The 21,148-nt window shown below is 41.7% G+C and overlaps 1 protein-coding gene across 1 annotated transcript in view; it reads right to left on the bottom strand.

Moving 5' to 3' along the window:
• Positions 1-684: 684 nt before the first annotated feature.
• Positions 685-21,148, bottom strand: part of dnajc1 (DnaJ (Hsp40) homolog, subfamily C, member 1) — a 221,331-nt gene continuing 200,867 nt past the window's right edge. Inside the window, exons 10-12 of the mRNA XM_078234513.1 lie at positions 19,707-19,755; positions 7,770-8,236; positions 685-2,335 (exon numbers count right to left, since the gene is read on the bottom strand). Coding sequence (XP_078090639.1) covers positions 2,267-2,335; positions 7,770-8,236; positions 19,707-19,755 — 585 coding nt within the window. The 3' untranslated portion in view covers positions 685-2,266. The remainder of the gene's footprint in view (positions 2,336-7,769; positions 8,237-19,706; positions 19,756-21,148) is intronic.

Genomic DNA, 21,148 nt, shown 5'->3' with positions numbered 1-21,148 from the left:
TGAGACTCGATGGGCCGAATGGCCGCCTTCTGCATTGCAGGAATTATATATGGCATGACATTATCAACCTCAGTTAAAAATGTCAAACATAACCTTGTTGAATGAGACACCAACGATCTAATCCTTAAAAAAAACAGAAGTCCCTCCCTGTTTATTCTGATTGTATTTGTAAATCACAAGGCATCACATGCAAGTGTTGAGACACTTGCAGACAAACAGATTACTTTGGACTTACAGATTCCCCAAGACTTTTCCCCACTACAGTTTCCTTGCCTTGTTTCTCCATCTGTTATGGATCCAATTGATTAAAAAGGATTGCAATGATTAGTCATGCAACTAACAGGATGCCATAGGTGAACTAGGTGAACCTGGGAACTTATTGACCACAAACCCAACAAATACCTAGGGAAAAACAAACATTATGCCACCAGTCCCAAGACTTTAAAAGGACATGGGAGTTGAAGACCACACTGCCTATCTGCAAATGTTTCTTATGCATGCATATCATTTCCCCAGAACAAATTACACTTTCAAAAATTCTTAATTACACTTGGAACCACCCTGCTGAGTACATCCGGTGTAATGGCAGTTTCACAAATACACTTCCAACAGTTTCGTGTAATTAATTCAGAATATGGCACATGACTTAAAACGTTGAAAATCAATATGGAAACACAGTCTAATGGGATGAGATTTTGTACCAGTATTGTTTAATCCCGAGTGTTTACACCAGACACTTGAAAATGATACCAGGTTCATACCAGAACATATCTGGTGATAAAAACATGTCAAGCATTAACAGCTTTGAAAACTGTTTTTGCTGTGTACAACAGATCAGAATTTTAGAACTGAACTCCCCGGGAACTAGATGCACCATACATTGCAGTACGTAGGAAAAATCTGATATCCAAAAGGGAAACACCTGGCTGAAGCTCTCTTATGCTGTAACAAGCAAGTGTGTTAGAATCTTAAATCATCATAACTCACTTTGGATTAGACTGTTCCATGTAGATTTCACAATACAAATGTGTAACTACATAAAGCCATGATTATTTTTAAATCAATATAAATATCAGTAAAAGACTTTTGCATAAACCAAAATTCAAACATACTTAATTATAACCACAGATGCATCGCATTTGTCAATCTAACAAATGTTTGACTTTAGAAAAAATACCAGTGGAAGTTTCTATAGTGTGCTGTCCCAGCAACACATGTAACCTGCAGAAACAAAGTTTCACTTTGTTTACAGTAAATGCTAACTTTGGCATATATTAACTTGCTAACGGGCAGATTGCAGAAAATAAGCAAGGACGGTGCATTTTACAGAACTCCTCGTCACATCTCTTCAACTTTACAAACTCAAGAATTTAAAACCTATTTATATATTCTTTAAGAAATCAACCTGCAGAGGACTGTGCAAAAGTTTAGTAACCAGTGACAACATATGGTATGGTACTTAGCTATCCTAAATGGGAAAGTTCCTAGTCAGATCACCCACCTGCACAGTATCAGGGGATCCTAGCTAGGGCTGATATTGGTCTCAGTATCTTGGAGTCAGAGACAGGAATCAGCTAAGATTCCAATGCAGAAACTCATACTGGAAGTACACATACACATATTGGACCAGACAGTTCAAGGTGTGATCCAGCTACAATTGATTCCAATACTTGTGTTAGATTCATGTATGAAGAATGGTCATATACGCAAAGTACTGAAGAGCTGCTATCACCCTTGGAGCAGAACAGGATGACATAACATGGTTCAGGAGTGAAGCGAATGAAAAAGAAGCAAGAACAGAAAAGAGATGATTCAAATTGATGATCTTAATTAAGATCTTAATTTGCAATTGAATTTTACATAGTCTCATAACATCCTGTTCTGTATTTGTCTGTTATAAATAACTAATCAATTAAAATTGCTAGAATTAAAACTAACAATTTGCAAAGAAAAAAGAATACAAATTTAAAACCAATACAGAAAGTGTGGAACTGGGGTACAGAATATCAGCTTCTTACAAATAAATGTAAAACCATCTAGATGTGCAAGGCATTTACTTAACACTGAATGCTAAAATATGAATTATCTGATTATCCTGTAAGAGATGTGGCACATTGATTGTTTTTATTAAGGCACATGACATTGGCAAAAACAGAAAGCTGAGGTAAGTTATAAGCAACTAGGCTCCAAGTTTACACAATATATTCGTCCATGGTGCATTACTGCTTCTGGAGGGAGACCAGTGCTTTGTAGGTACCATTTTCAGTCAGCTTTTGGCTTGTTTCCTCTTCATAACCAGTTCAGCCAACAGTTTGTATCTGATTATACATTCTTCCTGCAGGACAATAAAATAATTGACAATATGACTGATGGTGTTTCATGGACAAGCTGCAGCTACAAGTTTCCTTTAAAACATTGAAAAATCATGCCAGGGGATTCGCAAAGAAAAAATGGCGAGTGAGAATCAAAGGACAAAATTTGAAAGCGTGCCAAAAGCTTGGTCAAAGAGGAGATTTTAATGAGGATCTAAAAAGCAGGGGGCTAAAAAGGTAATTCCAAGTATGGGGCGTAGGTGGCTTTAGAAAGTAGGTAATTCAGCTCATCTGTTGTTGAAGCCCTCAGCCATGCCTTTGTTACTCTAGACTTGACTATTCCTACATACTCTAGCTAGCTTCCCATTTTTAAAGCATTGATTAACTAGAACTCATCCAAAACTCCGTTGTTTGTCTACTAACTCTTACCAAATTCCATTTATCCATCACCCTTGTGCTTGCTCCTACATTGGCTTCTAGTTGAGCAACACCTTGATTTTCAAATTCTCATCCTTGTTTTCAAATCCCTCCATGTCATTGCACCTTCCCCAACTCTGTAACCTCCTCCAGTCCTTCAACCCTCTGACGTATCTGTGCTCTTCCAATTCTGTCCTTTTACTCATTCCAAACTTCAATCGCTCTATCACTGACGGCCCTAAACTCGGCTGCCAAGGTAACAAGTTCTGGAATTTCATTCTACCTTTGTTCTTACCTAATACACTCCTTAAAACCTACATCTTTGACCAAGCTTTTGGTCATGTGCCCTAACGTAAGAGTATACAAATTATTTTAGAAAATCATTATTAAGAAAATCTGTTCATAATAATCTACTTGGTAAGACAAAGTCAAATACACAGGCTATTCAAAATGCAGCTTGATTTGATTTATTATTGTCACATGTATTAGTATACAGTGAAAAGTATTGTTTCTTGCGCACTATACAGATAAAGCATACCGCACATAGGGAAGGAAAGAAGAGTGCAGAATGTAGACTCCGTGGCCTGGGGTTCGGCTCCTCCCTCTGCAACTGGATCTTAGACTTCCTAACCCACAGACCGCAATCAGTAAGGATAGGCAACAACACCTTCTCCACAAAAATCCTCAACACCAGTGCCCCACAAGGCTGTGTCCTCTGTATACAACTCTGACTGTATGGCCAAATTCCCCTCCAACTCGATTTTCAAGTTTGCTGATGACAACACTGTTGTGGGTCAGACCTCAAACAATGACGAGAGACAATACAGGAAAGAGATAGAGAATCTGGTGAACTGGTGCAATGACAATAATCTCTCCCTCAATGTCAACAAAATGAAGGAGATAACCATCGAATTCAGGAAGCGTAGTGGAGGACATGCCCCTGTCTACATCAATAGGGGCGAAGTAGAATTGGGCAAGAGCTTAAATGTTTTTAGGTGTCCAGATCACCAAGAACCTGGTTCTGGTCCCTGCATGCTGATATTATAGTTAAGAAAGCCCACCAACTTTCTCAGAAGACTAAGGAAATTTGGCATGTCAGCTACGACTCTCACCAACTTTTACAGATGCACCATAGAAATCATTCTTTCTGGTTGTATCACAGCTTGGTATGGCTCCTGCTCTGACCAAAACCACAAGAAACTACAAAGGATCATGAACGAAGCCCAGTCCATCACTCAAACCAGCCTCCCATCCATTGATGTGTCTACACTTCCTACTGCCTCGACAAAGCAGCCAGCATAATTAAGGACCCCACGCACCCCGGACATTCTCTCTTCCACCTTCTTCCGTCGGGAAAAATATACAAAAGTCTGAGATCACGTACAAATCGACTCAAGAACAGCTTCTTCCCTGCTGCCATCAGACTTTTGAATGGCCCTACCTCGCATTAATTTGATCTTTCTCTACACCCTAGCTATGACTGTAACATTACATTCTGCACTCTCTCCTTTCCTTCTATATGAAGTTTTGTCTGTATAGTGCACAAGAAACAATACTTTCCACTGTATACTAATACATGAGACAATAATAAATCAAATCAAAGACTGTTAGCAAAGTGAACAGTGGAACATCCTATGGACTAGTCTCCTGTACCCAGGATGTTCAACATGGAGAAGTCTGCCTTTAACAGTAGCATAGTTTTCTTTTCCATCAATGTGAAAATCCAACTATTCGAATTCAGAACAGGTCTTAAGTTATTTCTGATATGTATTAGAATGCAATCTAAACCTGTCAGGTAAGTGAAAATCAGTTGCATATAGAAAGTTTGGAGGGGAACTGAAAATCAAAGAGGCAAAGGGCGGGATTTTATGATCTTGCTCGAGCAAGATCAGAAATTCCCGTCTGTGTCAACGGACATTTCCATTGTTCTCCCCTTGCCCACTCTGATTCTGTGGCAGGAGGGGTGGTAGAATTCCAGCGAAAGAGAGAGTATGAGAAGGGACAGGAAGGTAACATAATATGGAATCCAAAAGTCTTTTTTTAATTCACTCATGGGATATGGGCATCGCTGGCTGGCCAGAATTTATTGCTCATCCCTAGTTGCACGAGGGCTGTTGAGAGTCAATCACATTGCTGTGCCTCCAGACCAGGTAAGGACAGCAGATTTCCTTCCCTAAAGGACATTAGTGAACCAGATGGATTTTTACAGCAATCAACAATAGTTTCACGGTCATCAGTAGATTCTTAATTCCAGATATTTTTTATTGAATTTAAATTCCACCATCTGCCGTGGTGGGATTCAAATTCATGTCATAGGCAGGTATAGACATATATATAGCAGAAGGGTATGAAGAGCAGGGTGTTTAGGGACTAAAAAAGGAATCTAAGCATGAAGATGGAAGATATGGTTGAGCTATTAAATGGATACTTTGCATCTATCTTAACCAAGAAAGAAAATGCTGCCAAAGTCACAGTGAAGGAGAAGGTTGAGCTATTGGATGAGCTAAAAAGCGATAAAGAGGAGGTATGAGAAAAGCTGTTGACTTGCTAGCAAGCTTGAGGTCCATGGAATAAAAGCGACTGTGGCAGCAATGATATGAAATTGACAAAGTGGCAGGAAACAGAAACATGTTTTTTGGACTGGAGGAAAGTTTATGGTGGGTTCTCCAGGGATCAATATTAGGACCATTGTTTTTCGTGTACGTGAACAAACTGGGAAGTATTATGAACAGTGAGGAGGATGGTGAGAGATTTCATGATGATGCAGACAAGCTGCTTAACTGGGCAGACATATGACAAAAGAAATTTAATGTAGAGGTCCAAAGATGTGCGGGTTAGGTTGATTGGCCAGGTTAAAAAATTGCCCCTTAGAGTCCTGGGATGCGTAGGTTAGAGGGATTAGCGGGTAAAATATGTGGGGGTAGGGCCTGGGTGGGATTGTGGTCGGTGCAGACTCGATGGGCCGAATGGCCTCCTTCTGCACTGTAGGGTTTCTATGATTCTATGAGGTCTTACATTTTGGTAAGAAGATCGAGAAGCGGAACAATACAAAATAAAGGGTAGAATTCTAAAAGGGGCAACGGGAACAAAAACACCGGAGGGTATACGTGCACAATTCGTTGAATGTAGCCAGGCAGATTGTGAAGAATGTGAAAAAGGTCAACAGAATCTGAGTACAAAAACAGGGACATTATGGTGAACTTTCATAACACTGGTAGAAGTGTGTCTAACTGAGCACCACACATAATAAAGGAAATGAAAGTTTTAGAGAGGACGCAGAAAAGATTTATAAGAATGGTTCCAGAGACAATGGACTTCAATTATGTGGGTAGACTGGAGGAGCTGGGATTGTTTTCCTTAAAAAGATTGAGAGACCCGATAAAAACACTCAAAATCATGTGTGGTCTAGACAGAATAGATAGGCAGAAACTTTTCCCGTTGGTGGGTCAAGAGGACACCAATATAAGATAAATTCAGAAAGAACCAATGGTAGCATGAAGAAAAACCTTTTTATACAGCAAGTAGTTAGGATCTGGAATGTAATTTTTAAAATTCATTCCTGGGACATGGGTGTCGCTGGCTTTCCAGCATTTATTGCCCATCCCTAGTTCCCAAGGGCAGTTGAGAGTCAACCAATTGTTTTTTATTCATTTATGGGACATGGGTGTTGCTGGCTGGCCAGCATTTATTGCCCATCCCTAGTTGCCCTTGAGGTGGTGGTGGTAAGCTGCCTTCTTGAATCGCTGGAGTCCATGTTCTGTGGGTTGACCCACAATGCCGTTCGGGAGAGAATTCCAGGATTTTGACCCAGCAACTGTGAAGGAATGCGATACATTTCCAAGTCAGGATGGTGAGTGGCTTGGAGGGAACTTGCAGGTGGTGGTGTTCCCATGTAGCTGCTGCCGAACAGCGAGGTGGAGACAGATTCACTGATGGTTTTCAAAAGGGAATTGGATAAGCATCTGAAGAGAAAATTTGCAGGGCTATTGGGGAAGGGCTAGCAAGTAGGAGTCTCTGATATTTTTCTCTGGCATGGACATGATGGGCCAAATGGCCTCGCCTGGTGTCTGGTTGTTTGTGAGGAAAGAAATTGTAGTTCCTCCCGTTGGAACAGAAGAGGTTAAGGGACGATTTAATTGAGGTGTATGAAATCCTGCGTGATCAATGGAAAGGAAAATATTACCCATAGTAAATTAGCAAATTCCAAAAGTTATGAAATAGATTTGCATAATCTCCACCCATCTCTAAGTACATCGGACCACAATGTAAACTCAGAATTAGTCAGGCTCTAAGGTGATGGTAATAATTCATAACGACAAATTAGGATGCTCGAAGGCAGGTTTTAAAATCACACAGTTTCAAGTGTAGTAGTATGGAAACAACAACCTGCATCTGGTAACCTGGCCAAACTTCACTTGAGCATTGAATGTTCAGGGTATTTAATCCTTAGCATTTATAGTTTATTTTATATAGCAAATGAATTACATGCATACTTTCCTTTACCCCCAATCCAATTTTTGATTCTTGCCTATTTCAGTGTCCCGTGTATCCTAGGCATGTCACTTTTTTCATCAGCTAGTCACAATAAGGCATGCTGATAAAACCCTTCTCCTTCTCCACTTACAATGCCTTCTTTTTGCTCGAAGTTTCCTATAACTAGCACAATGGAGATAGTTACTTCAGCACAATGGGCTGTCAAACCTCTGACGTTCCATTCCGTGGCACCATACTTTAATCCACATACTCCAATCTAAAGGATAAAAATTCTTGAGATGGGTCCATAATTTTCCAATTTGTATGACAAATTACACTGCTGCACATGGTGGTGATGGTGAGTGGAGGAAAGCAAGTCAGATTAAATTCTATATTTTTTGCAGAAACATTTCACATGTTGATAACATAAAATTCAGCATCAAAACTTGCAATAAGTTTCAAGTTATTGAGCTATATAAAGAACCTGTACTAGCCATAACCAACAGATTGCAAGCCAGTTTTATTAGTATGATGGATCTAGGTTTTCTATTAATAGAGAAACATTACCTTTGTTTTTCCTGGTACGCATTTTGCTATTTTGTCCCAGCGTTCAGTTGTCCCCTTTGGATACTGTTGTAAGGCTAATTCAAGCAGTTTTTGCTGATTTTGGTTCCACAGTTCAGCACTTTCTTCTAAAGGTCGAATCTTCCCTTTCTTTTTCTTCTCCTCATCACTATCATCATCCAGTTCAGTGTTATCAAAGTCCCTCTGACGTCTTCCTTTTTGTTTCTGTTCCATTTCTTCTTGGATCATAAGAGTTCTCTCTGATGTTTTTGCAGTTTTCCGTTTCCGTGGCCTGGTTTCTGCGGACAATGCTTCTGTGTAATTATCTTGATCATCCCCATTTTCAAACTCATGTTCTCCTTCCACCTCCTCATCTCTTTTAGTGATTATGTGGTCGGGAAGAACTGTTTCACGTTTCGCACTCTTTACAGTCTGGGATACAGACTTCAGATCCAATAGTTTTACCGTTCCTGTTTCAAAAAATAAATTGGGTTGATGTTGCACGTATTGCTCAATGTTTACCAAATTTTAATTTAAAGCAGAATAATTTTGTGAACAAATCTATCCATTTACATATGTTTGTGCAGGTGAATACAAGATTAGCCATGTCCTTCCCTGAGGTTAAACCTGAGCGCAAACATTAGCACTCAGGTTTAATGGTAATGGTAGTGAGGGTTATGCCAGGCCATGACGCTACAGATTGCACTGTAATGCTGCTGTTGCTGCTGATGATCCACAGCACTTCACGGTTGTCAGTTTTGAGCTGCCTTATCAATTCTGAATCCATCCTATTGGGCACAATGGTAATGCCACACAGCATGGTGGCGAGTGTCTTCAGAATAAAGACAAGGCTTTGCAGCCACAAAGATTGTGTGGTGATTACTTCTACCAGTACTGTCAAGGACAAAATGCATCTGTGACAGGTAGATTGGTCAAGACGAGGCCAAGTCAGTCTTTCCCTCATGACCGCATGATGTAATGTCAGTTTGGCATCTGTGCCCTTCAAGACTTGGCCAACTTGGTCAGTAGCAGTAATACTGATCCACTCTTAGTGATGGACATTAAAGCCATCCACCCACATTTTATGCTCTTGTTACCCACCCCCCCAGGGCTCTACCAAGTGTTGTTCAACATGGAGGAACACTGATTTATCACCTGAGGAAAGGCAGTAATGGTAATCAGCAGGAGGTTTCCTTATGTGCATTTGACCTGATGCCGTTAAAATTCACAAAGTCATGGTTGAGGACTCCTCACTGTATACCACTGTGTCGCCCTCTCTAATGGGTCTGCCCTGGCAGTGGGAGTGGACATGTCCAAGGACAATGAAGAAGCAGCTCAAGGCTGAGAGGCATGATTTTGTAAGTACGACAATGTCAGGCGTAACCTGTCTGAGGGACAGCACTCCAAATTTTTGCACAGGTCCCCAGATGCTAGTGAAGACATCTTTGTATGGTTGACTGGACAGGGTGTGCCTTTGTCAGGTCCAAATCTGATCAATACTGGGGTGGCCCATCTGATTTTTTTGTTCTTATAATTTATTTGTAGCAAGTTGGTACAACTGAGTGGTTTGCTAGGCCATTTCAGAGGGCAGTTAAGAGTCAACCACATTACTGTGGGCCTGCACTCAGAACCAAGGACAGCAGATTTCACTTCCTAATGGAAATTAGTGAACCAGACAGGATTAGATGACAAATCAGTGATTTTATAGTCACTACTACTGATCTAGATTTTTATTATAGATTTATTTAATTAATTTAAATTCCCCAGTTGCCTTGGCAGGATTTGATTTGAACTCATGTCTCCAAATCATTCGCCCAGGCCTCTGCATTACTGGCCCAGTAATAGCCATTGCACCAACATATCCCTAAATGTGTTTTGCAGCCTCAGCTTTTTAAACCTATAAATCAATGACACATTTGAAATAAGGTAATTGTATATCCAAAATTGCAGATGACACTTAGCCATTTACTGTGTCACCTATTTTAGAAAGGGACATAGACAGATTAAGTGAATGGGCAAAGCTATGGAAGATAAAAGTTCTATGTGAGCAAAAGCAAGGTCATCCATTTTGTATCCAAGAAAGACAAATCTGAAGAGTTTCCTAATGGCATGAAACTACAAAGTGTGGAGAAGCAAAGGGAATGGAGTTTCCCGGTACAGAAACCACAACGCTAGTGCACAGATAAAAAAGATAATCAAAAAGGTTAATGGAATGCTGACCTTTACATAAAGAGGGCAATGCCTCAGTTGTACAGAGGCTTGGGCACACCGCATCTAGAATACGCAGGATGGATAGTTTTGGCCTTTGAGAAGGTACAGCACAGATCCACCGGAATCATACCAGGTCTTAAAAGAGTTAAATTATGGAGAGAAAGTTGCATAAATGTGACTTGTATTTACTTAAGTTGAGATGGCTTTTAAAATGATAAAGTCATTCGATAAGATTAAATACAAAGCAGCTGTTTTGTTTTCTGAGAGAATCCAAAACAAGGGGCAAAATCTTGAGCTAAACCATTCAGGAGTAAAAACAGGAAGCAGGTCATCATTAAAATTATTAAAAGATTTTAAAATTTGACACGAGTGTTTCCACTTGTGGGGAAGAACAAAATTAGAGCCCACCAATATATGATAGTGAAGAAAATGCTAGCTTTTAATATTCTGGGGTCTCCTGTGGTATTCTGTGAACCAGGACTGTGGGGGCTGTGTGCATATATGACTAATTTAATTAAGCTGGGGACAGAGTGTCTACAGAGTTGAGGACATCAAAGCAGTTAGGTGTGAAAGGAAGGCATTTGAAATGAATAGGGAGCAAGCTGGATGTTCTACGGGTAAAAAAGACATGGGCAGAAATTTGCAATAGGCATTACAAATAACGAGGTTTTGTTGTGTTCTGTTGTTAAGTTTCAAAGGGAAGTAAAAAGCAGTTTACAACTTGGTAAAGGTCACAAATAAATAGATACGGTCAAGTTATTAAATTTTATTTTACCCAAAGATGATGGCCACTTGGAGAACATTCAAGTTCTTATATCCTGGGAAAGGTATATTTCAAAGAAGAATAAGGAATATCGAAAAAGATGAAGGAGAAAAGAAACATATTTAAAGACAGGTTGGGAGGTGTGTTGCAGTGGACATGTAAGATCATCTGAAGAGAGTGTTTTGTGCTAGGACAGAATTACGAAGAAGTGGGCAGCGTTCAACCACACCAAAGAAATGTCGGGTTGTCCCAGAAAGCAGGGTTTTGGTTTAAAGCCTCAAATTTCCACAGCTGAGTGAAATACAGTGGGCTGTCCCTTGTGGTAATATTGCCAGTTTTTTAAAAAATAAACTATATATCTGTAAAAGGACTGTTGCCTAAAAGAGTCTTTATTTGTGTGTTGAACCAAATAGGAATCCTTTGGGGGGAATGTTCTGTAGAATTAATTTTAACTGCGTAAATGTAATCTTTGTGTTTATTTTTTTCTTTTCTTAATAAATGTTTTAATTTAATATTTAAAATCTTCAAAAGTGTTAGTGGAATTTGTGGCTCCTGACTTCAGTACACATATTTTCTCATGGTAAAATACAAATAGAAAATAGTTAAGTTTCCCTTTTTGGGATTTAGTTTGCACGACACTTAACAGCTGCTGGACCATAACGATAGTCACCAAGAAATCAAATAGGGAATTCAGAAGAAACTTCTTCATCAGAGAGTGGAATCTTTAACCCAGGGAGTAGTTGTGGGGAGTAATATGTATCTATTTAAGGTGAATTAGAGAAGCATAGTGGGAGAAGGGAATAGAGGGATATGCTAATAGCGTTAGAGGAGGAAGAACTGCATTTACTGGTTGAGCTGAATGGTCTATTTAAGAACATAAGTAATAGTAGCAGGAGTAGATCATACAATGCCTTATATTTTATACAGTTCTGTGCAGTATGCGATTTTTCAAACAAAAGTTAGTGGAAACCTAGAATTCTCTTCAAAATGTTGTGGTGTTGAATCAATTTCATTTTTTTATATAAATTAATTTTTTTATATAAACATAGAACATAGAACAGTACAGCGCAGTACAGGCCCTTTGGCCCTCGATGTTGCGCCGACCAGTGGTACCAATCTAAAGCCCCTCTAATCTACACTATTCCAATGTCATCCATATGTTTATCCAATAACCATTTGAATGCTCTTAATGTTAACGAGTCCACTACTGCTGCAGGCAGGGCATTCCACGCCCTTACTACTCTCTGAGTAAAGAACCTACCTCTAACATCTGTCCTATATCTCTCACGCCTCAATTTAAAGCTATGTCCCCTCGTGCTAGCCAACGCCATCCAAGGAAAAAGGCTCTCACTATCCACCCTATCTAATCCTCTGATCATCTTGTATGCCTCTATTAAGTCACCTCTTAACCTTCTCTCTAACGAAAACAACTTCAAGCCCCTCAGCCTTTCCTCATACGATTTTCCCACCATACCAGGCAACATCCTGGTAAATCTCCTCTGCACCCTTTCCAACACTTCCACATCTTTCCTATAATACGGCGACCAGAACTGTACGCAATACTCCAAATGCACCAGAGTTTTGTACAGTTGCAGCATGACCTCCTGGCTCTGAAACTCAATCCCTCTACCAATAAAAGCTAACACACCGTACGCCTTAACAACCCTATCAACCTGGGTGCCAACTTTCAGGGATCTATGCACATGGACACCCAGATCCCTCTGTTCATCCACACTACCAAGTATCTTACCATTAGCCCAGTACTCTGTATTCCTGTTACTCCTTCCAAAGTGAATCACCTCACACTTTTCCGCATTAAACTCCATTTGCCACCTCTCAGCCCAGCTCTGCAGCTTATCTATGTCCCTCTGTAACCTGCCACTTCCCTCCGCACTGTCTACAACTCCACTGACTTTAGTGTCATCCGCAAATTTACTAATCCATCCTTCCACGCCCTCATCCAGGTCATTAATAAAAATGACAAACAGCAGTGGCCCCAAAACAGATCCTTGCCGTACACCACTAGTAACTGAACTCCAGGATGAATATTTCCCATCAACCACCACCCTTTGTTTTCTTACAGCTAGCCAATTCCTGATCCAAACCACTAAATCACCCTCAATTCCATGTGTCCGTATTTTCCACAAAGGCTTACCTTGGGGAACCTCATCAAACGCTTTGCTGAAATCCATATACACCACATCAACCGCTTTACCCTCATCCACCTCTTTGGTCACCTTCTCAAAGAACTCAATAAGGTTTGTGAGGCACGACCTACCCTACACAAAACCGTGCTGACTATCCCTAATCAAATTATTCCTTTCTAGGTGATTATAAATCCTATCTCTTATAATCCTTTCCAATACTTTGCCCACAACAGAAGTAAGGCTCACCGGTCTATAATTACCAGGGTTGTCCCTACTCCCCTTCTTGAACAAGGGGACAACATTTGCTATCCTCCAGTCTTCTGGCACTGTTCCTATAGACAATGACGACACAAAGATCAAAGCCAAAGGCTCTGCAATCTCCTCTCTAGCCTCCCAGAGAATCCTAGGATAAATCCCATCCGGCCCAGGGGACTTATCTATTTTTACCCTTTCCAGAATTGCTAACACCTCCTCCTTATGAACCTCAATCCCATCCAGTCCAACAGCCTGCATCTCAGGCTACTTACCTGGGGGGAATGCTCTCATTGTTCGACTGGAGCAAGGCAGAGAGGAGCTATTTGTGGCTGGAGTAAAAAGGGTAAGGGATTGACTTTTTTTCCTTACTTTTTTGCAGGATTTCTTTTTTTTTTCCTAGTTTAAGTGAAGAGCGGAAGTAGGCCAGCCGCGGGGTGACCTGGGAAGGAATTTTTAATTTTTTAATAAGCGCGCGGGAGGTTTAAAAAGTAGGCCGCACTATCCAGCGGGCCGCGTCGTTAGCGGGCAGCGGAGTGAGCAGGTAGTAGAGTGAGGGCTGAAGGGCTTTGGCTCAACGGGCTTAGGCGGAAACGGGCGAGGCAGGGTAGGTTTAGTTCTTAGTTTTTAAAAACTTAAAAACAAAGCAAATAAAATAAGGATGGAGGGTCAGGTGATGTGTTGTTCCTGCATGATGTGGGAGCTGGTAGACCCCATTGTGGTTCCCAGTGAGCATGTCTGCAGTAAGTGTTGGTTGCTTGAGGAACTCCGGCTCAGGGTTGATGAGCTGGATTCTGAGCTTCGGACACTGCGACACATCAGGGAGGGGGAGAGTTACCTGGACGCTGTGTTTCAGGAGGCAGTCACACCCCTTAGACTAACTAACTTGAATTCAGCCAGTGGTCAGGGACAAGAGGGTGTGGCTGCGAGTGAGGCAGGTAGCGGGATCCAGGAGGTAGAGTTCCAGGAGCCTCAGTCCCTGAACCTGTCCAACAGGTTCGAGATTCTTGCTCCCTGTGTGAACGGGAACGGGGACTGCAGGGAGGATGAGCAAACTGACCACAGCACCGTGGTACAGGGAGCCGTTCAAGTGGGGGGAGAAAAAAGAAATGTAGTCGTAATTGGGGATAGTATAGTTAGGGGCATTGACACTGTTCTCTGTGACCAGGATCGAGAATCCCGAAGGTTGTGTTGCCTGCCGGGTGCTCGGGTTCAGGATATCTCATCTGGGCTGCAGAGGAACTTGGAGTGGGAGGGTAAAAATCCAGTTGTCGTGGTCCACGTGGGTACCAACGACATAGGTAGAACAGGAACAGAGGTTCTGCTAAGGGAATATGAAAAGCTAGGAGCGAAATTAAAAAGCAGAACCAAAAAGGTAATAATCTCTGGATTACTACCTGAGCCACGAGCGAATTGGCACAGGTTCAATAAGATTAAGGAGGTAAATGCGTGGCTCAAAGATTGGTGTGGGAGGAATGGGTTTGAATTCATGGGACATTGACACCAGTATTGGGGAAGGGGGGACCTGTTCCGATGGGATGGTATTCATCTGAATCGTGCAGGGACCAGAGTCCTGGCGAATCGTATAACTAGAGCTGTAGATAGGGCTTTAAACTAAATAGTGGGGGGGGGGGGGGGGGGGGGGGGAGGAGGGTTCAGTTGTATGGAGAATTAGAAAATCAAAGGTAAAGGAGAGGGTAGAAGTGCAGGTTAATGATGAGGACTTTCAACTAGTTAAAGGAGCCGAGGGCTCAGGAGAGGTTAGTAAAGTTTCCAGACCACGTAATAGAACAGAGAGTATAGAAGGTGGCAGGAATCTAACCTCAGGCAGAGTAAAAAAGGTGGCAAGCATGAGAAGGGAGGTGGTCAACACAGTGCAAGGAGATGGTCTGGGGAAGAATAACCAGTCTGTAACAGGAAGGGACAGAGCATGCAAACAAAGGAATGCACTAACAAATTGGGTCCAGGTAAGAAAGACTAACATAAAGACACTTTACCTGAATGCACGTAGCATTCGAAACAAAGTGAATGAGTTGACGGCACAAATCAGTACAAATGGGTATGATCTAGTGGCCATTACAGAAACGTGGTTGCAGGGTGACCAGGACTGGGAACTAAATATCCAGGGGTATCAGACAATTCAGAAGGATAGACAGAAAGGAAAAGGAGGTGGGGTGGCACTGTTAATTAAGGATAACATCAGGGCAGTAGTGAGAGACGATATAGGCTCTAAGAAGCAAAATGTGGAATCAATGTGGGTGGAGATAAGGAATAGTAAGGGGAGAAAGTCACTGGTGGGCGTAGTCTATAGGCCCCCAAATAATAACTTCAAGGTGGGGCGGGCTATAAACAAACAAATAACAGATGCATGTGAAAATGGAACAGCAATAATCATGGGGGATTTTAACCTCCATATTGATTGGTCAACTCAAGTCGGACACGGTGGACTTGAGGAAGAGTTCTTAGAATGCTGTCGCGATAGTTTCCTCGAGCAGTATGTTACAGAACCTACGAGGGAGCAAGCTATCTTGGATCTGGTCCTGTGTAATGAGACAGGTAAAATTAATGATCTCCTTGTGAGGGATCCTCTTGGAATGAGTGATCACAATATGGTTGAATTTCTAATACAGATGGAGGGTGAGAAAGTAGGGTCCCAAAACAGTGTCCTCTGCTTGAACAAGGGGGATTACAATAGGATGAGGGCGGAGTTGGCTAATGTAGACTGGGAACACAGACTAATTGGTGGGACAGTTGAGGAACAGTGGAGGATTTTTAAGGAGATTTTTCTTAGTACTCAGCAAAAATATATTCCAGTGAAAAAGAAGGAATGTAAGAAAAGGGATAACCAGCCATGAATAACTAAGGAAATAAAGGAGAGTATCAAATTAAAAACCAATGCATACAGAGTGGCCAAAATTAGTGGGGAACTAGAAGATTGGGAAGGCTTTAAAAAACAACAAAGAACTACTAAGAAAGCAATAGAGAAAGGAAAGATAGATTATGAAAGTAAACTAGCACAAAATATAAAAACTGATAGTAAAAGTTTTTACAAATATATAAAATGGAAAAGAGTGGCTAAAGTAAATGTTGGTCCCTTAGAAGATGAGAAGGGGGATTTAATAATAGGAAACGAGGAAATGGCCGAGGCCTTAAACAAGTTTTTTGTGTCGGTCTTCACAGTGGAGGACACAAATAGCTTACCAATAATTGACGGTCATGGGACTGTAAGGGGTGAGGACCTTAAAACAATCACTATTACTAAAGAGGTAGTGCTGGGTAGGCTAATGGGACTAAAGGTAGACAAGTCCCCTGGTCCGGATGGAATGCATCCCAGGGTACTAAAAGAAATTCAGTAAGAAGTTTAACAACACCAGGTTAAAGTCCAACAGGTTTATTTGGTAGCAAAAGCCACACAAGCTTTCGAGGCTCTGAGCCCCTTCTTCAGGTGAGTGGGAATTCTGTTCACAAACAGAACTTATAAAGACACAAACTCAATTTACATGAATAATGGTTAGAATGCGAATACTTACAACTAATCCAGTCTTTAAGAAACAAAACAATGGGAGTGGAGAGAGCATCAAGACAGGCTAAAAAGATGTGTATTGTCTCCAGACAAGACAGCCAGTGAAACTCTGCAGGTCCACGCAACTGTGGGAGTTACAAATAGTGTGACATAAACCCAATATCCCGGTTGAGGCCGTCCTTGTGTGTGCGGAACTTGGCTATCAGTTTCTGCTCAGCGACTCTGCGCTGTCGTGTGTCGCGAAGGCCGCCTTGGAGAACGCTTACCCGAATATCAGAGGCCGAATGCCCGTGACCGCTGAAGTGCTCCCCAACAGGAAGAGAACAGTCTTGCCTGGTGATTGTCGAGCGGTGTTCATTCATCCGTTGTCGCAGCGTCTGCATAGTTTCCCCAATGTACCATGCCTCGGGACATCCTTTCTTGCAGCGTATCAGGTAGACAACGTTGTCTACCTGATACGCTGCAAGAAAGGATGTCCCGAGGCATGGTACATTGGGGAAACTATGCAGACGCTGCGACAACGGATGAATGAACACCGCTCGACAATCACCAGGCAAGACTGTTCTCTTCCTGTTGGGGAGCACTTCAGCGGTCACGGGCATTCGGCCTCTGATATTCGGGTAAGCGTTCTCCAAGGCGGCCTTCGCGACACACGACAGCGCAGAGTCGCTGAGCAGAAACTGATAGCCAAGTTCCGCACACACAAGGACGGCCTCAACCGGGATATTGGGTTTATGTCACACTATTTGTAACTCCCACAGTTGCGTGGACCTGCAGAGTTTCACTGGCTGTCTTGTCTGGAGACAATACACATCTTTTTAGCCTGTCTTGATGCTCTCTCCACTCCCATTGTTTTGTTTCTTAAAGACTGGATTAGTTGTAAGTATTCGCATTCCAACCATTATTCATGTAAATTGAGTTTGTGTCTTTATAAGTTCTGTTTGTGAACAGAATTCCCACTCACCTGAAGAAGGGGCTCAGAGCCTCGAAAGCTTGTGTGGCTTTTGCTACCAAATAAACCTGTTGGACTTTAACCTGGTGTTGTTAAACTTCTTACTGTGTTTACCCCAGTCCAACGCCGGCATCTCCACATCATGACTAAAAGAAATGGCAGAACTAATAGCAAATGCATTAGTTGTAATTTATCAAAATTCACTGGACTCTGGGGAGGTGCCAGCTGATTGGAAAACTGCTAATGTAACGCCATTGTTTAAAAAAGGAAGTAGACAAAAGGCAGGTAACTACAGGCTGGTTAGCTTAACATCTGTAGTTGGGAAAATGCTGGAATGTATCATTAAGGAAGAAATAACAGGACACCTGGAAAAGAATGGTTCAATCAAGCAGACGCAGCATGGATTCATGAAGGGAAAGTCATGTTTTACTAATTTACTGGAATTTTTTGAGGATATAACGAGTGCGGTTGACAGAGGGGAACCGATGGATGTGGTGTATTTAGATTTCCAGAAGGCATTCGATAAGGTGCCTCACAAAAGGTTGCTGCATAAGATAAAGGTACACGGAGTTGGGGGTAAAGTGTTAGCGTGGATTGAGGATTGGCTATCTAACAGAAAGCAGAGAGTCGGAATAAATGGGTGCTTTTCCGGTTGGCAATCAGTGACTAGTGGCGTGTTGCAGGGATCGGTGCTGGGGCCTCAACTATTTACCATATACATAGACGATCTGGAGGAGGGGACCGAGTGTAGGGTAACAAAGTTTGTGGATGACACAAAGATGAGTGGGAAAGCAAATTGCGTGGAGGACACAGAGAGTCTGCAGAGAGATTTGGATAGGCTAAGTGAGTGGGCAAGGATCTGGCAGATGGAGTATAACGTTGGTAAGTGTGAGGTTATCCACTTTGGAAGGAATAGTAAAATGGATTATTTAAACGGTGAAAAATTACAACATGCTACTGTGCAGAGGGACCTGGGGGTCCTTGTGCATGAATCACAAAAACTCAGTTTGCAGGTGCAGCAGGTAATCAAGAAGGCAAATGGAATGTTGGCCTTTATCGCGAGAGGGATGGCGTATAAAAGCAGGGAGGTCATGCTGCAACTGTACAGGGTACTGGTGAGGCCGCACCTAGAGTACTGTGTACAATTTTGGTCCCCTTATTTAAGAAAGGATATATTAGCTTTGGAGGGGGTACAGAGAAGGTTCACCAGGTTGATTCCGGAGATGAGGGGGTTAGCTTATGAGGAGAGATTGAGTAGACTGGGCCTGTACTCATTGGAGTTTAGAAGGTTGAGGGGAGATCTTATAGAGACATATAAGATAATGAAGGGGCTAGACAGGGTAGGAGCATTGAGGTTATTTCCACTTACAATGGAAACAAGAACTAGGGGGAATAGCCTCAAAATATGGGAGAGTCAATTTAGAACAGAGTTGAGGAAGAACTTCTTCACCCAGAGGGTAGTGAATCTTTGGAATTCTCTGCTCAATGAAGCAGTCGAGGCTACCTCGTTAAATGTGTTTAAGTCACAGATAGATAGATTTTTAACCATTAAGGGTTATGGGGAGCGGGTGAGTAAGTGGAACTGAACCCACTATCAGATCAGCCATGATCTTATTGAATGGCGGAGCAGGCTTGAGGGGCTAGATGGCCTACTCCTGCTCCTATTTGTTATGTTCTTACGAAATTTTCAGGAGTGAGAATGACAGACCTTTATTGGATATTGAAGGCTATGGATCAAAACTTGGGTAAATGGAGTGGAGGTGTCGATCAGCCACAACTTAATTAAATGACACAAGCTCAAGGACCAGAATGCACTGCTTTTTTACCCATGTTCCCAACTTTTCATAACTCTTCAGGTGCCATACACGGGACATAGAACACCATCTTTTTTTACAACAAACAAAATAAACTGGTTTTATGGCACTGGCCCAGGGGCTTTATTCATTGTGGAAGCAGGAAACCATATGTGGCACTGCCTATCGGCAACACCGTGTGGCAATTTTATGGATATTGTCATATAATCCCCAGACCTAGATCTAAATGGGCATTGTTTCTGTTGTGTTGAGAAAACGTAAACGAAGACTACCCATACCTGGTGTGCTTGAAACAAAATCCTTGACTTGTTTAGCTTTTGTTGTAACCTATATTAGAAGAAAAAAAATATACAGTTGTTTATTTCTTACTAAGTATTCATCACACATTTAATAAAATGTAATCCATACAAATAAAAAAACACACATATAACTTAGCTCAACTAAATTCCCAACAGCTTTACTTTGCCTACTCCCTTGTTTCCTGAAGAAACTGCCTGATTTCACGGCTACTTGGTGTTCGCCAGTACATTGACTAATTGGGGACGCTTTTTGAAGCTGAGACAGCAAGCACTGTCGACGGAGAGCAGAACTGCTGAGCTGGACTAACACACATGTACATGTACTCACCTCGAATCCATGCAAACTCTTTCTAGAAGGAATCACATGATAGCAATCAGGAGAGGAAGCCATGGATTAACTCCCCCCTCCATTTGTCAGAGAAGCTGGCTGCAACATGACTGGGTGAAATCAGCATCATTTGGTAAGCAAATTTGGGACCTTCTAGTCTGTTTGACTTAATGCTATGACTCTACCCATTAGGCTATTAGGAGAGCGAAATCAGTGGATAACATTATCAGCTATAATGTCAAATTCAGCTATTTGAAATCACAATCTTCTCAAACTTACAAAATTCTTGTAAACCACTTCAATTCGAATTGTATTTTGCAGTTTAATTTGTGAATTTTATTTGTCAACCAGATGTTGCCTGGTATGGTGGGAAGATCGTATGAGGAAAGGCTGAGGGACTCGAGGTTGTTTTCATTAGAGAGAAGGTTAAGAGGTGACTTAATAGAGGCATACAAGATGGTCAGAGGATTAGATAGGGTGGATAGTGAGAACCTTTTTCCTCGGATGGTGATGGCTAACACGAGGGGACATAGCTTTAAATTGAGGGTGATAGATATAGGACAGGTGTCAGAGGTAGGTTCTTTACTCAGAGAGTAGTAAGGGCGTGGAATGCCCTGCCTGCAGCAGTAGTGGACTCGTCAACATTAAGAGCATTCAAATGGTTATTGGATAAACATATGGATGATATTGGAATAGTGTAGATTAGAGGGGCTTTAGATTGGTTTCACTGGTCGGTGCAACATCAAGGGCCGAAGGGCCTGTACTGCGCTGTAATGTTCTATGTTCTGTGTACTACACCATCCATCTGCTTCTTCCTATGACTTCACTCAAGTTCACAGTCATCTGACCAGTTCACAGAGACAGCATATCCTACTCACCATCCTTTCATCTGGAATTTCATAGATCCTATTTATACTGAAATTAAACCATTTATTTGATGATGGGGACTTGTGCCCTAACCTTTGTGAGCTTATTTACCTACAACAGACACCCTGTCCGAATGAACTTAACTTGAAAACAAACATCCTGTCCATCAGATAGGCCACTTGTTTTCACCTCCACAACAACAACAATTTGTATTTGTATATCACCT

Source organism: Mustelus asterias, chromosome 2, assembly GCF_964213995.1.
Source record: "Mustelus asterias chromosome 2, sMusAst1.hap1.1, whole genome shotgun sequence".
Lineage (NCBI taxonomy): Eukaryota > Metazoa > Chordata > Chondrichthyes > Carcharhiniformes > Triakidae > Mustelus > Mustelus asterias.
The sequence above is the reverse complement of the archived record's forward strand: the minus strand, read 5'-3'. Positions and strand labels throughout refer to the sequence as shown.